We start from the raw sequence: 16,956 nt of genomic DNA, 5'->3' as shown, positions 1-16,956 counted from the left end.
ATTATATATAGCCCCTATATAAATCGATCCCCAGATTTGAACTCCGGAGCCACTTGGACGAGCAAAATCCGATCCGGTGGTGTTAATATATGGCCGCCAAAATTGGTCTATATCGGTCTATAGTTATATATAGCCGATCCCCAATCACACAAAAATTGGTCCATATCGGTTCATAATCATGCTTGCCACTCGAGCAAAAATAATCCAGCAAAATTTGTCGAAATTTTATTCCTATAGAAAATTTTGTCAAATTTTATTTCTATACAAAATTTTGGCAAAATTTTATGTCTGTAGAAAATGTTGTCAAAATTTTAATTCTATAGAGAATGTTGTCAAAATTTTAAATCTTTTGAAAATTTAGTAAAAATTTTATTTCTATAGAAAATTTTGTCAAAATGTTATTTCTATAGAAAATTTTGTTAAAATCGTAATGTATTTTCAAGCGGAAAAAATTTAGTGTTTTGATGAAAACCCCGAACATAGTACTCACCTTTAAGGGGTAGTTCACGCTTAATGATGAATTATTGGATTTTCCCCCCAAAGGACTAGGGGATAAGAAAGACTCCTTTGTACCTCAACTATCATACATTTTGAAATCTATTTTCTGATAATTTCATCCAAATCAGGATGTCCATATAATTATTGAAACCGAGGAGCATCTAAGATAACAAAACGAAAATGAATGAAATATTTTCTCGAATATACACTGAAAATGTAATTTTTACGTAGCATAGAAGATACAAAGATTTTTTACTGGACCAAAAGTCGACTTGTAAATGTTCTTAGAGTTAGTGTCGAATCGGAACGGAACGGCGTTCCACATTGCAGTGAAACCACTTAGAGAAGCTTTGAAACCCTCAGAAATGTCGCCAGCATTACTGAGGTGGGATAATCCACCTCTGAAAAACTTTTTGGTGTTCGGTCGAAGCAAGAATCGGACCCACGACCTTGTGTATGCAAGGCGGGCATGCTAACCATTGCACCACGGTGGCTCCCTAGCCCCCATATAAATCGATCCCAAGATTTGACCTCCGAATCCTCTTGGAAGAGCAAAATTCATCTGATTCGGTTGAAATTTGGCACATTGCGCTAGTATATGGCCGCTAACAGCCATGCAAAAATTGGTCCATATCGCCAAAAATAATCTACCAAAATTTTATTTCTATAGAAAATTTTGTCAAAATTTTATTACTATAGAAAGTTTTGTCAAAATTTTATTTCTGTGGAAAATTTTGACAAAATTTTATTTTTGTGGAAAATTTTGTCAAAATTTTATTTCTGTAGAAAATTTTGTCAAACTTAATTATATACGTATTTAATCGGCCATTTTAAGTTTAATATATACCACGTATGGACTACGTGGTATATATTACGGTATTAGGAAGTTTTAAGATACCTTGTCATCGGCAAAAGTTACCGCAACCCAAGTAATTCGATTGTGGATGACAGTCTTCAGTAGAAGTTTCTACGCAATCCATGGTGGAGGGTACATAAGCTTCGGCCTGGCCGAACTTACGGCCGTATATACTTGTTTAGTTTAATATATACCAAGTATGGACTATGTGGTATATATTACGGTGTTAGGAAGTTTGCCTTGCCTTGCCGTCGGCAAGTGTTACCGCAACCCAAGTAATTCGATTGTGGATGACAGTCTTCAGTAGAAGTTTCTACGCAATCCATGGTGGAGTGTCCACAAGATTCGGCCTGGCCGAGCTTACAGCCGAATATACTTGTTCCGCTTTTCCAATTTTTAAAAAAGTCGAAAACACGAAAATTCATGTTGGCTTTTCCAAATTTTAAAATAAACCCAAAAAAACTTTACTATATTGTGAAAAAGTGGGAAATTCGAAAAGGCAAGTTTTCCAATTTTCAAAACCAAATTCGATTTTTTTCTAAATTTAAAGAAAGTTGAAAACTCCAAAAGCCGACTTTTTCAAAAAATATCGAAAACTCGTAAAGTCAAAATTTGAAAAAGCCGAACATTTGATTTTTTGATTTTATTTACAATCCCTATGCAGAATCCCGACAAATGACACAGGAACTTCCGAAAATTTCAAAATTTGAAAAAAGACGAAAATTTGATTTTTTGATTTTATTTACAATCCCTATGCCGAATCCCGACAAATGTCACAGGAATTTCCTTGTATTACGCTTAAACATGGTCTCACAATTTCTCTGGTCCAACTTTCTCATGTCCAAAAATTACATTCAGAATATGACTTAAGCGATCTACAGACACAGCTATCTCACGCACCATCAATCGGTGGTCTATTAATATAAGTTTTATAAATTTCTAAAAAAACAAAACCGCTATTATAGGCCATTATATAAAAGAGAATCGTTAATTTAAAAATAATCTTGCGATGTTGCTTTTTCTTATTGTTTCAACTTTGCTTAGCTTCGAAGTGCAGCTTTATTCCTTTGTCTATTTGATAATTTTACACAAAACAATAAACAACACCTGTAATATTGTATTTTAGCATACTAGTGCATGTTACTAATCCCATACCTAAAAAGATGTATAAAATTAGAGAGTTATTCATAGTGGAATTTTAAGCATAAAACTACAATCGAATGTTGAACCAGGAGTAATATTTTGAAAATAAACTTTAAAATTGATATTATAATATGAAATTATTAAAATAATATTATAATAAAATTATAAAAAAAATCATTAAAATATATTATCACAATCAATTTCATATTATTCCTCAAATTAATTACAATAATTTGTTTTTGTGAATCGAGGAAACGTCACTTTATGAAAATCCGGTAACACCAGCGCGTTTTGCACTGATGAAATATTCTGGATGGCTCGTTCAAATGTTCCCTCTAGAAAGTGGTTTCACTAAAAGCTTCCCATTTAATTGAAGACCGAGTAATCAATCTCATTACCTACCGTCCTGATTACACACAAAACTTTGTCAAATTTTCCAAGGTCTCTGCCCTGATGGTGTCCTTTTTGAAAGCTTTATACCGGACATGCTATTTCCACAGGAAATTTGAAATCTTTTATATGTCAATCAAATCTCCATAGTTATTACAATCTGCTTTTGTACTGGCTAATAATAATTTATATTCTTATATATAAGTATATATGCTTTTTAATCCAAATAATTTATTTACCATACTTAAATAATACATCACCAATAATAATTTTAATACACACTCTCTAATAGAACACAATTTTAATTTACTGACATTTTTAACTTGTCTTTACCACTACCACCACATATATAAACTAACATAACATTGAAATTAACAAATTAATTTAAGTTACAAGAATTTTCTAGAAGAATAACAATAAAAAAATAATTTTTAAAATACAACTTACACGTACATACATGTATTTGCTGTAAATTTCAAAACTTCTTCTATTTAACCAAAAAGTGTAAATTAGCTTAGATATGTGAATGTATTTTTCTAAATATAAACAATCATAGGCAAAAAAAAATATTTATATTATGAACAGAGAATGAAGTCGTCTTATTTTCTTACAAATAAAATTTCTAGAGTCATGCAAAATAACCCTCCATGATGGAGATGGTCTCCTTATTCGAGTAATATTTATGCCCAGCAAGTGACATTTTTAAGATTGGAAAGAAACCAAGTCACAAGGGCCAAATCTGCATAATACAATGTTTAGGGTAGCAGCTGTGAGTTCTTACACAGAAAACATATCATCAATTTTTTCCAATAAAATAAAATTTTAATTGAATTTTAAAAAATGTTTAATTGAAAATTACATTAGTTGGTTTAATTAAAAATCAATCATAACAATTAAATTTTTAATTGGTTAAATTTATATTTAATTGACGTGGGCGATTGAACACTCCAAATGTCCGCCATTCCAAAATTTTACAAAGTCTGAAACCCGAAAAGTAACTTTCTCCAATTTCAAAAAAAAAAAATTAAAAACTCGAATGTTTTTTTCTAAATTTTAATTAAAAACAAAAGAACGATGGCTCGTTTTTTCCAAATGTTTAAACAGTCGCAAAGCCGAACACTCTCTTTTTCAAATAAAAAAATCAAAAGCTGAACATTTTCTCAAAATTTTATTTCTACCGAAAATTGTGTCAAAATTTTATTTATATAGAAAATTTTGTCAAAAATTTATTTCTATAGAAAATTTTGTCAAAATTTTATTTTCATAGAAAATTTTGCCAAATTTTATTTCTATAGAAAATGTTGTCAAAATTTTATTTCTATAGAAGATTTTATTTCTATAGAAATTTTTCTGAAATTGTTTTTTTAGAAAATTTTCTCAAAATTTTATTTCTACAGAAAATTTTCTCAAAATTTTATTTCTACAGAAAATTTTCTCAAAATGTTATTTCTGCAGAAAATTTTCTCAAAATTTTATTTCTACAGAAAATATTCTCAAAATTTTATTTCTATAGAAAATTTCGTCAAAATTTTATTTCTATAGAAAATGTTGTCAAAACTTTTTTTATAGAATATTTTGTCAAAATTTTATAGAAAATTTTCTAAAAATTTTATAGAAAATTTTCTAAAAATTTTATTTCTATAGAAAATTTTCTCAAAATTTTATTTCTACAGAAAATTTTCTCAAAATTTTATTTAAATTATTTGTCGAGCTTTATGGACAGATATAGATTAAGGAACATGTTTAATAGAGCCATTGAAAAGAAAACGCCAGATACAAATCTATACACGCCTGGGCTGTACATGTTTCGGTTCGGCCGAATGAACCTTTCCAGAGCCTTTAGCATAGATCTGGCTGGGAGAGATAACTTAATTTTGGGCCCTTTATGCTAACTCCTTATAGAGAAATCATTTGGGAATTTTTCCTCTTACAAATTGAATCATCTTTTCTCCCACTGTACATCATCCTTTCATATAACTTACAAGTCCCTTAATCTTATTTTTATTTCGTTTTGTTACATAGTAATGCAACAACACGAAATTTATTTATTTTTTTTTAGAAAGCTAATTTGTTAGAATTCACCTAAGTGGTGAACAGCCGAACAATGCTTATTGTTTCTACAGTCAACTACAACAACATGTGACAACTTACAGAAACTGGTTTCCAGGATACAACAAAAATTTTCTCAAAAATTTTATTTCTATAGAAAATTTTCTCAAAATTTTATTTCTACAGAAAATTTTCTCAAAATTTTATTTTTATAGAATATTTTATATTTATAATATTTTGTCAATTTTGTCAAAATTTTATTTCTCTAGAAAATTTTGTCAAAATTTTATTTCTCTAGCAAATTTTGTCAAAATTTTATTTATATGAAAATGTTGTCAAAATTTTATTTAAATATAAAATTTTGTCAAAATTTTATTTCTATCGAAAATTTTGTCAAACTTTTATTTCTATAGAATATTTTGTCAAAATTTTATTTCTCTAGAAAATTTTGTCAAAATTTTATTTCTCTAGAAAATTTTGTCAAAATTTTATTTCTCTAGAAAATTTTGTCAATATTTTATTTATATAGAAAATTTTGTCAAAATGTTATTTCTATAGAAAATTTTATCAAAATTTTATTTCTATAGAAAATTTTGTCAAAATTTTATTTCTATAGAAAATTTTGTCAAAATTTTATTTCTACAGAAAATTTTCTTAAAACTTAAATTTTATAGAAAATTTTGTCAAAATTTTATTTCTATAGAAAATTTGGTCAAAATTTTATTTCTATAGAAAATTTTGTCAAAATTTTATTTCTATAGAAAATTTTGTCAAAATTTTATTTCTATAGAAAATTTTGTCAAATTTTTATTTCTATAGAAAATTTTGTCAAAATTTTATTTCTATAGAAAAATTGTCACAGGAGCCTAGAAAAAAAATTTTATTTCTATAGAAAATTTTGTCAAAATTTTATTTCTACAGAAAATTTTCTTAAAACTTAAATTTTATAGAAAATTTTGTCAAAATTCTATTTCTACAGAAAATTTTCTTAAAACTTAAATTTTATAGAAAATTTTGTCAAAATTTTATTTCTATAGAAAATTTGGTCAAAATTTTATTTCTATAGAAAATTTGGTCAAAATTTTATTTCTACAGAAAATTTTCTTAAAACTTAAATTTTATAGAAAATTTTGTCAAAATTTTATTTCTATAGAAAATTTGGTCAAAATTTTATTTCTATAGAAAATTTTCTCAAAATTTTATTTCTATAGAAAATTTTCTCAAAATTTTATTTCTATAGAAAATTTTCTCAAAATTTTATTTCCATGGAAAATTTTGTCAAAATTTTATTTCTATAGAAAAAGTTGTCAAAACTTTATTTCTCTAGAAAATTTTCTCAAAATGTTATTTCTATAGAAAATTTTCTCAAAATTTTATTTCTATAGAAAATTTTCTCAAAATTTTATTTCTATAGAAAATGTTCTCAAAATTTTATTTCTATAGAAAATTTTCTCAAAAGTGTATTTCTATAGCAAATGTTGTCAACACTTTATTTCTCTAGAAAATTTTCTCAAAATTTTATTTCTATAGAAAATTTTATTAAAATTTTATTTCTATAGAAAATTTTGTCAAAATTGTATTTTTCTCTAGAAAATTTTCTCAAAATTTTATTTCTATAGAAAAATTTATTTCTATAGAAAATTTTGTCAAAATTTCATTTCTATAGAATATTTTCTCAAAACTTAAATTCTATAAAAAATTTTGTCAAAATTTTATTTCTATTGAAAATTTTGTCAAAATTTTATTTCTATAGAAAATTTTATTTCTATAGAAAATTTTGTCAAAATTTTATTTGTATAGAAAATTTTGTAAAAATTTTATTTCTATAGAAAATTTTGTCAAAATTTTATTTCTATAGAATATTTTCTCAAAACTTAAATTCTATAGAAAATTTGGTCACAATTTTATTTCTATAGAAAATTTTGTCAAAATTTTATTTCTATAGAAAATTTTGTCAAATTATAATTCTATAGAAAATTTTGTCAAAATTTTATTTCTATATAATATTTTCTCAAAACTTAAATTCTATAGAAAATTTTATCCATATTTTATTTCTATAGAAATTTTTCTCAAAATTTTATTTCTATAGAAAATTTTATTTCTATAGAATATTTTGTCAAAATTTTATTTCTATAGAAAATTTTCTCAAAAATTTTATTTCTATAGAAAATTTTCTCAAAATTTTATTTCTACATAAAATTTTCTCAAAATTTAATTTCTATAGAAAATTTTGTCAAAATTTTATTTCTCTAGAAAATTTTGTCAAATCTTTATTTCTCTAGAAAATTTTCTCAAAATTTTATTTCTACAGAAAATTTTCTCAGAATTTTATTTCTATAGAAAATTTTATCAAAATTTTATTTCTCTAGAAAATTTTGTCAAAAATTTGGTAATTTAGGCAATTTTATCACAATTTTATTTCTATAGAACATTTTGTTAAAATTTTATTTCTATAGAAGATTTTCTGAAAATTTTATTTCTACAGAAAATTTTCTCACAATTTTATTTCTACAGAAAATGTTCTCAACATTTTATTTCTATATAATATTTTCTCAAAACTTAAATTCTATAGAAAATTTTATCCATATTTTATTTCTATAGAAAATTTTCTCAAAATTTTATTTCTATAGAATATTTTATCAAAATTTTATTTCTATAGAAGGGAGCCTTGCATACACAAGGTCGTGGGTTCGATTCCTGCTACGACCGAACACCAAAAAGTTTTTCAGCGGTGGATTATCCCACCTCAGTAATGCTGGTGACATTTCTGAGGGTTTCAAAGCTTCTCCAAGTGGTTCCACTGGAATGTGGAACGCCGTTCGGACTCGGCTATAAAAAGGCGGTCCCTAGTCATTGAGCTTAACATGGAATCGGGCAGCAATCAGTAATAAGAGAGAAGTTCACCACTGTGGTATCCAATGGACTGAATAGTCTAAGTGAGCCTGATACATCGGGCTGCCACATAACCTAACATACTTCTATACAAAATGTTGTCAAAATGTTATTTCTCTAGAAAAATTTTGTCAAAACTTTATTTCTATAGAAAATGTTGCCAAAACTTTATTTCTATAGAATATGTTGTCAAAATTTATTTCTATAGGAAATCAACTCAAAATGTTATTTCTATAGAAATCTTTTTCAAAATTTTATTTCTGCAAAAAATGCTCCCAAAATTTTATGCCTATAGAAAATTTTCTCAAAATTTTATTTTGATAGAAAATTTTGTCAACATTTTATTTTGATAGAAATTTTTTTCTCAAAATTTATTTTTATAGAAAATTTTGTCAAAATTTCATTTCCATAGAAATGTTGTCACATTTTTATTTCTATAGAGTTTTTTTTGTCAAAATTTAACTTTTCTGGAAAATTATATCAAAATTTATTTTTTTCTAGAAAATTTGGTCAACATTTTATTTCTATAGAATATTTTGTCAAAATTTTATTTCCAATAGTAAATTTTGTAATTTTTTGTTCTCTAGAAAATTTTGTCAAAATTTTATTTCTATAGAAAATCTTCTCAACATTTTATTTCTATACAAAATTTTGTCAAAATTTATTTCTATAGAAATTTTTTTCAAAATTTTATGTCTATAGAAAATTTTCTAAAAAGTTTATTTTGATAGAAAATTTGTCAACATTTTATTTTGATAGAAATTTTTTCCTCAAAATTTTATTTTTACAGAAAATTTTGTCAAAAATTTCATTTCGATAGAAATTTTGTCACAATTTTATTTCTATAGAGAATTTTGTGAAAATTTAAATTTTTATGGAAAATTTTGTCAAAATTTATTTTTTCTAGAAAATTTTGTCAAAATTTATTTTTTCTAAAAAATTTTGTCAAAATTTTATTTCTATAGAATATTTTGTTAAAATTTTATTTCCAATAGTAAATTTTGTAATTTTTTTGTTCTCTAGAAAATTTTGTCAACATTTTATTTCTATAGAATATTTTCTCAAATTTTATTTCTATAGAAAATATTGTGAAAAATTTATTTCTATAAAAAATTTTGTAAGACTTTCTGTTTCTATAGAAAATTCGGACAAAATTTTATTTTTATAGATTTTTTTTTAATTTTATTTCTATAGAAAGTTTTGTCAAAATTTTATTTCTATAGAAAATTTTTTCAAAATTTTATTTCTTCAGAATTTTTTTTTTTCAAAATTTCATTTCTTCAGGAAATTTTCTCAAAATTGTATTTCTATAAAAAATTTGTCACAATTTTAATTCTATAGAAAATGTTCGCAAAACTTTTTTTCTCTAGAAAATTTTTTCAAAATTTTATTTCTATAGAAAATTTGTGATGTACCTCTTGTTGAAAAGGAATATTTGGAAAAATCTAGTAAAACATTGGGAATTATGTTATATTTGTTCAGGAAAAATAATTCCTAAATATTGCTGGCTTTAAAAATATGATAAAAGACGAGCTACGATATCGATTGGCGAAGAATCGTAGGCGTTTTTAGTCGATGGCTTCATTCTCTGGTATTGAAATGATAGAACTACAAGTCTCTTTTCCTCTATATATACATATAGTAAAAATTATATATATTTTTTTTTAATGAAACTCTAGACAAAGTTTTATCATATTCTCACAACACCAAATATTTATTACAGTTTTTTTAAATACGATAGATTCTTAAAAAATATATTTGTTCAGTGCATATTTTTATTATTATTATTTTTTTTTTTTAAATAAATTTTATTAACATTTTGGCGCTTTTTCTCAATTTTTGTTTTTGTATTATTTTTTTCCGTTCATATGTGAATATTGCATTTGTTGCAAATGTCAAACAAAACTGTGCCCAAATAAATATTGTCCAATAAGCGTTCGTCTAGCAAAATGTACACTGTAAAAAAACAACAAGTGTTATTCCAAATTTCCATTGAAACAAAATTTTAATGCACTTTTTCCCATTCTTTTTTTTTCATTTCTTTGGTGTGATCATGTTTTTTTCCAAAAAAAAAACTTTCGTGTCCAAATCGTGTAATAAAAAACCATCTCGAAATGAATGAAAAATTCTCCCTTTGTATGACATGACATGAAACCGTTCCAAAATCCAAAAAAAAAAAAAACAAAAAAACTTAATGAAAATTTACAGCAACTACTATTATGTGCCACGCAAAGTCTTTTTGCCTGTGATACTCAGCAAAGTGGTAATGCTCAAGCAAATGGCAGTTCACCAACATCCTTGCAGGTATTGAAAACAAAAAGGAGTTGAATTTAGTTTTTAAGTATTTTTCTAATCTAAGCTAACCCCTTTATTTATAAAAAAGCATGTTCGTTATGAATTTTTTTCTTTGTTTGTGTATTTTGCTTAAACAAATTCATGAGTGATTTTTATTTGTCCTTCTACTTTTTTCTAGGCTCCTGTACCTCCTCCCATAATAGACTGCAAATCCAATCCTCCCGCCTATTCCTTCGTCCAGGGCTGGCAACTTTTAGCCTTAGCCGTCTCTTTGTTTGTGCCCAAATCCAGCCGCTTATTGTGGTATTTAAAGTTACATTTATCTCGCAATGCTGATACAAAAACTGAAACAGGCAAATATGCCGCCTATTGTGAACGAGCTTTGGAGAGAACTCTTAAAAATGGTGGTCGCGAAACTAAACCCTCTCGCATGGAAGTGTTATCGATATTGCTAAAGAATCCTTATCATCATTCATTGCCACATGCCATACCTGTACATATGATGAATTCAACTTATCAGGTAAGTCCAATAATATAACAAGTACATAGTTAGGGTACACCCAAAAAAAAAGTTGTTAGTAAACTCCTCAACAAAATCTGCTAAAACAGAAAAAAGTTTGCTGCAAAGGAAAAACAGCCACTGTTTGCTGAAGTAGCTAACATTATTTGTTGATTTGTAAACTCGATTTTTTTCTGAGTGTAATTTCATTAATAGCTCCATAAACGATTTGCCTTAACGCTGTATTCAAAGAGCAGTTAGTGTTAAGAAGCAAATTTGTCATTGTAAAACTGAAGCAATAGAGGTCTCTGCCGACACAATGTCATTACGGTGCTCTCAAATGTCAGTGTCATCGTTTAGAATATCCAGAAAGTGGCATAAAAAGTCACTCGTGTGTAAAAATAAGAGGGAATAAGAAAAGTAAAGCTCCTACATCCATTTCGAGGAGGAAGCGAGCTGTCTTACTGAATGAATCCAGAGTGAAATAGGTGCCAGGTATGTTGAGTTTGCAGGATACGCAAAAGGATGTCTTGTGATATGCGGCGAATATGGACATGCAGCAGTATCGATTATGCCTGCGGACTTAACTTATAATGTGGTCAATATGTGGGATATTTTCGACACGAGTACGCATAACACTGCCTTTGTAAGAAAATATTGCCTTCTTCCGTGGGCAGGACCTATAATGCAGGCCTTACTCAGGGTCTTATTTCTTCTCCCAATATTGTTAGGAACCAATTCAACCAATTCCGCATGCTTGGAGGAAGCGAGCTGTCTTACTGAATGAATCCAGAGTGAAATAGGTGCCAAGTCTGTTGAGTTTGCAGGATACGCAAAGGGATGCCTCGTAATATGCGGCGAATATGCACACTTCGGGCATTCATCTTGAATCGCTGGGTTCAGAAGTGAAACGTAAATGCACTGGTACCTAGAGATGTCAGATCGTAGCTGCGACATCACCGATCTGGTCTCTCTATGAAGCCCTCTCTTGTCTTAGCCCGCAGATAGTGGATGAATTCGGAGTGAAGTAGCGGTCAGGTCTGTTGAGTTCACAGGCTACGCAAAGAGATGTCACGTGATATGAGGCGAATGTCCACACTTCGGGCTTTTATTTTGAATCGCTGGGTTCAGGAGTGAGAGGAAAATGCTAGATATACGAGATCGTAGTTGAGACATCACCCATCTAGTCTCTCTATGAAGCAGTATCTTGTTGTAGCTCGCAGATAGCGCTCTTCCACCCAGCACAACGTTGTCTTACTGTATGAATCCAGAGTGAAATAGGTGTCAGATCTTTTGGATTCGCGGGACACGCAAGAAATGCCTTGTTATATGGGGCGTATGTCGACACTTCGGGCATTCAGCTTGAATAGCTAGGTTCAGAACTTAGGGTTAAGTACTCGGGAAAATAGATATGCCAGATCGTAGCTGAGACATCACCGATCTGGTCTCTCTAGGTATCCGTCTCTCGCCGTACCGCGCAGATAGTGCTCTTCCACCCATCTCAACGCTGCCTTACTGGATGAATTCAGAGTGAAGTAGGAGTCAGGTCTGTTGGGTTCGCAGGATACGCAATATATAGGATACTGGATATGCCGGAGCGGAGTTGAGACATCACAGAACTGGTTTCCCTGTGAAGTAGTCTCTCGACTTATCTCGTACGCGGTGGTCTTCCAACCAGCACAATGCTGCGTGACTGGATGAAACCAGAGTGAAAGAGGTGTCAGGCCTGTTAGGTTCGCGGGACATGCAAAGGGATGTCCTGCGAGGTGAATATCGGGCTCAGAAGTTAGAGGCAAAAGCTCCGGTGCCTAGAGATACCAGGCAGGCGCCTCTCATGGTGGCCTTCTACCCACTGTAATGCGCTTTACTGGCTATCATTTATTCCGGACGGAATGTCGGTGCTTGTAAAGAATCTTACAGTGTGTCGAATCGATACGACTTGTCGGCGATGACTAAATAATCGGTAAATGTGTTATTGATCCCATAAACATGCAGCAGTATCGATTATGCCTTCGGAAAAAAATATTGCCTTCTGCCGTGGGCAGGACCTATTATGCAGGCCGTATTCAGGATCTTATTTTTACTCCCAACATTGTTGGGAACCAATTCCGCATGCTTGCCAAAGGTGAACATATTGCCTAACGTAATCGATATCGAGCTCCAGATTCTTCTTTTGGGCCCGCGACTGGCTGTATATTTCGAGGAGTTTCATATCTCCTGCTGACAAAGGAATCTCCCCTTGTGGCACACTTAGGCTAGGCTAAGATGTTTCCCTCTCATTTCCACTTACGATTGTCTTATAATTTGCCAATCATCTCTTACGATTATGGTGGAGAGAGCTTTCCCAAATATCCCTTAGAGAGTGGTATGGTTTACGGTATCAATGCTACGAGAATCAGAACTTTTATGCGACCTCTTGCTATTACTATTATACCTATGCTATGTTGGTTGTAAATTCACACCTCGTAGTAGTCGTACTTTTGCCGAAGCGGAAACCGAGCTGATATTTCACCAACATTGGGCGTTCCGTGAAGTACGGCAGTAGAATTGTTTTTAGAATCTTTGTAACAGGGGATAGAAGAATAATCGACCGGTCAAATACAAGATATCTGATAATTCAAGGTGGCTGAGGCAAACATTAAAGATGTGGGGAAGACGTGGCAGCATTATCTCTTATGTGTTCCAACAACCTCGTAACAAAACCATCTGGACCAATTGCGGTGGTGACATGCTGGTGGCCTTCATCGCCAGGAGCACACACTCCAGGCTGATGACGATATGGCGTAGTTTTGAGAGCACGGAAAATTCGCCTTTGTCTACAGTTTGGGGACGCTCGACAATTTCTCTACAGAAGGCATTCGGATTGCGGGTATCATCCTTCGGAGTTCTTCTGCCAAACGAAATGAAGATGTAGGCTTTTTGGTTAGAGAGGTTCCAAATTGTCGACCATAGCAGTTTGGATTCTAGATTGGTCTACTCCAGGTGATTGTGCCACATTTCTCGGCCGAGACTCGGGATCCTATATCAGCTGGGTTACCTTTTCGGGTCTCTTCCCTTTTATCTGCCAACCTTGATGTTTTAATGAGAAAATTTGGACGGATGTCAGGGATCCGCCATCCGTCCGACTGAAAATAAATCGGGCTGTTACTTTACCCTTTAACCTAACCAGGGATCCGATCTTATGGTATACATCTTTTGCACACCCTCCTCCCTCATGACCTTCTCTCTAGCCGTCGCTGGCAGTGGGGTAATGTCAAATTCATACTCCATTAGCGAGTCAATAGCTCCCAGTTATCTGTACTGAAATTCACAAACTTGAGAGCTCACTAAAGCGGCGATTGCTATACTCAGGGAACATGCAATTGCCTTTCTTCGTATTTTAGCCGGAATAACGACCTCTTATAGATGATCCTTGTTTTCCGAAACGTTATAGTCTTAATATATAGGCTTTATTTATTTTTTTCTCCCCAAGTTCCAGATCACTTTCTAATCGTTTTTCTCTATCTCTTCCAGGTTGTTTCATTTGATGGCTCCACAACCATTGAAGAATTCCAAAGTACTTTGGCTCAAGAAATCGGTACACGCGATGCATCTAATGGTTTCTGCCTATTCAGCGATGATCCTATTGAAAAAGACTTGGAACACTATCTTGACCCGATGGCCAAATTGTGTGATGTCATATCAAAATGGGAAACGGCCCTGCGTGAAAAAGGTTCGGGCAAATTTGAGAATACACGAGTCATTCAATTAACCTACAAAAATCGTCTCTACTGGAAACATACGGTGAAATTTGAAACGGATAAGGAACGCCTGCTGTTATGCTATCAAACAAACAGTCAAATTGTCCAGGGTCGTTTTCCACTATCGCGTGATTTAGCTTTGGAATTGGCTTCACTAATGGCCCAAATCGATATGGGCGATTATTCGCATGAAAAATCCAAGAGTGCCACCACAAATGTGGGCATCAAGGCATTGGATAAATTCTATCCATATCGCTATCGTGACGCTTTAAATCCCGAACAATTGAAGGATATACAAGAGTCTTTGATAACGAAATGGATATTGCTAAAGGGACGCAGCACTTTGGATTGTGTACGCATCTATTTGACCTGTTGTCGCAAATGGCCATATTTCGGTGCCAGCCTCTTTCAAGCTAAACCCAGGCACTCTGATCAAGCAATGGCTTGGTTGGCGGTCTCAGAGGATGCTTTAAATGTTTTGGAATTATCTACAATGGCTCCATTGGCAAGATATCCGTATACGACTGTGATGACTTTTGGAGGATGCCAGGATGACTTTATGTTGGTGGTATCGAATGAGGACACATTGGCTTCGTGTGGTTCGCAAGAGCAGAAGCTATTGTTTGCCATGTCTAAGCCTAAAATTTTGGAAATAACTTTACTCATAGCCGATTATATGAATGCTTTGGGTCATACGGTTCCTGGAACTCCACATATGAATTCACTAACACGCAATGGCTCCCACAGATCGTTGAGGTCAAGGCCTGCTGTAGGGACTGGAGCAACCACAGTGGGTGGAACTTTATGTGGAACTACCACGGCTGGAATGTCCACAAATGCCACTACCACAGCGCATAATACTTTGAATTCACATGCCACACACACTTTGAATTCCAATCATTCGCATACGTTAAGTTCCTCGCATTATAGTGGTGATCATGGCGGTGGTGGAACAAGATCACAGGGTGGTTCACATCAAGGTACTCTCAACTCAATGCACAGTCAAAATCATCATCATCAGCATCACAATCCCCATCAACCGGATATCTTAAAGAGTACACCCGACCATCAGAGGATTAAATAAAGAAGAAGGGATGAATTGTAAATAGGAGAAGGCGAAGTATTTTAAGAAAAAAAACGAGACTTTTTTGAAAAACAAAAACACAGATATGCCACGAAAAGAAGGCATGAAAAAACCATCACATTTTTTAGGACACTACGAAATATTTTTTTTATAAAGAAATTAAACAAAACCAAAAATCGAAGACACGAAACACACACGATAGACACTCTGTATATAAGTAGTTTGTAAGTAATTAAAAAGTGATTCAAGAAAACACTAAAGTCGAAATCTAAAAACTTAAAAAGAAAAACAACAACCCAGTATATACAAAAATTTGTGTTAGTTTATTATAATTAAATAACAAAGAAAGTTTGTTAATTAATACGAATACATAATATATTATTTTGTTTAAAAATAATATACAAATATATTTTTTTGTTTTTAACAGTTTTTCTAAAGCTTTGTTTTATGTTATTTATCAGATCCTTAAAGTATACTACACTTTTACTATTAAGGCCCCAATAAACACAAACATTGGAAAAGGTGTGAATTCAACATTAATTCTACAATCATCCATATTTGAAATAGAGTTGAATTCAAACATATTTCAAATGTTGGTGTTTAGTGGCAGTTTTTCTTTTTGTTTTTTTTTTTTTAATTACTATAGAAATTTAAAGAATGACCTATATTTTACTCATTTATACTCCAATATTTCTATGACAATTAACCCCAATTCTTTCTAATTATTGTATCTATATTTATTTTATGTAATGCTCAAAATTTATCATTGTATTTGATTTAAAAGAAGAGTCCTTATGATTTTCAAATTTATAATAAAATATAATTTTTTTTATAGTAACTTTTATTATTATTACTATTGTGGTTATATGATATAAACCCATCCCCATAAAGGAAGCAAGACCTTGCAAAATATAATTCACATGTAAATTTTAAAGAAAGTCTCCTACCGCCCCTTCCACTCAAAAAAAAAAAAACAAACCATTCACTCACCCACATATAGCTTAAAGCTTATTGAATATGTAATGAAACCAAAATAAGGAACGAAATACAAAATAAATAGAGAAAAGCTTACTCCAACTCTAAACCAAGGCAAAGCACCAAAAAGTAGGCTTTAGATTTTTTTTTGTAATTGTATTTACATATAAATATAGAAAGAAATACACAAACACAAAACATAAATAAATATACAGAAAAGAAATGTTAAGAATTTTTTCTAGATACCTAGCAAAAAAAACGGAAATGGTAATACCGCAAAGAACAATACATGTTAGACAAATGAAAGCAAGTGTAAAAAACCAATCTTAAGGTTTCAGTTGATTATTTATAAAAACAAAAAAAAACAATTCTTTAAAAGACATAACAAAAGTGGAATATCCAAAGAGATATTGTGCTACAATATATTATTTTTTGTTTCAAAAATTTCAAGGTCTAATTATTAATATTGAAATTAGTTTTTTGTGCCAATGAAATGCCAAAAACCAGCTGAGTTTTCAAACCAACATCAGCTGTT

General features: G+C 30.7%; 1 protein-coding gene across 5 annotated transcripts in view; it reads left to right on the top strand.

The window, feature by feature from the left end:
* Positions 1–16,424, top strand: part of LOC142228986 (uncharacterized protein CG43867) — a 194,549-nt gene extending 178,125 nt beyond the window's left edge. For 4 of the 5 annotated variants that reach the window (XM_075299517.1, XM_075299516.1, XM_075299514.1 and 1 more), the window contains exons 9-10: positions 10,302–10,643; positions 14,136–16,424. In XM_075299517.1, coding sequence (XP_075155632.1) covers positions 10,302–10,643; positions 14,136–15,446 — 1,653 coding nt within the window. In that variant the 3' untranslated portion in view covers positions 15,447–16,424. Of the gene's footprint in view, positions 1–2,411; positions 2,424–3,296; positions 3,358–9,992; positions 10,133–10,301; positions 10,644–14,135 lie in introns of all 5 variants that reach the window. The other variant, XM_075299518.1, reaches the window with a different exon arrangement.
* The last annotated feature ends 532 nt before the right edge of the window (positions 16,425–16,956 follow it).

Source organism: Haematobia irritans, chromosome 3 (assembly GCF_050003625.1).
Source record: "Haematobia irritans isolate KBUSLIRL chromosome 3, ASM5000362v1, whole genome shotgun sequence".
In the NCBI taxonomy this organism is placed as follows: domain Eukaryota; kingdom Metazoa; phylum Arthropoda; class Insecta; order Diptera; family Muscidae; genus Haematobia; species Haematobia irritans.
This window is presented reverse-complemented; position numbering and strand designations above follow the sequence as displayed.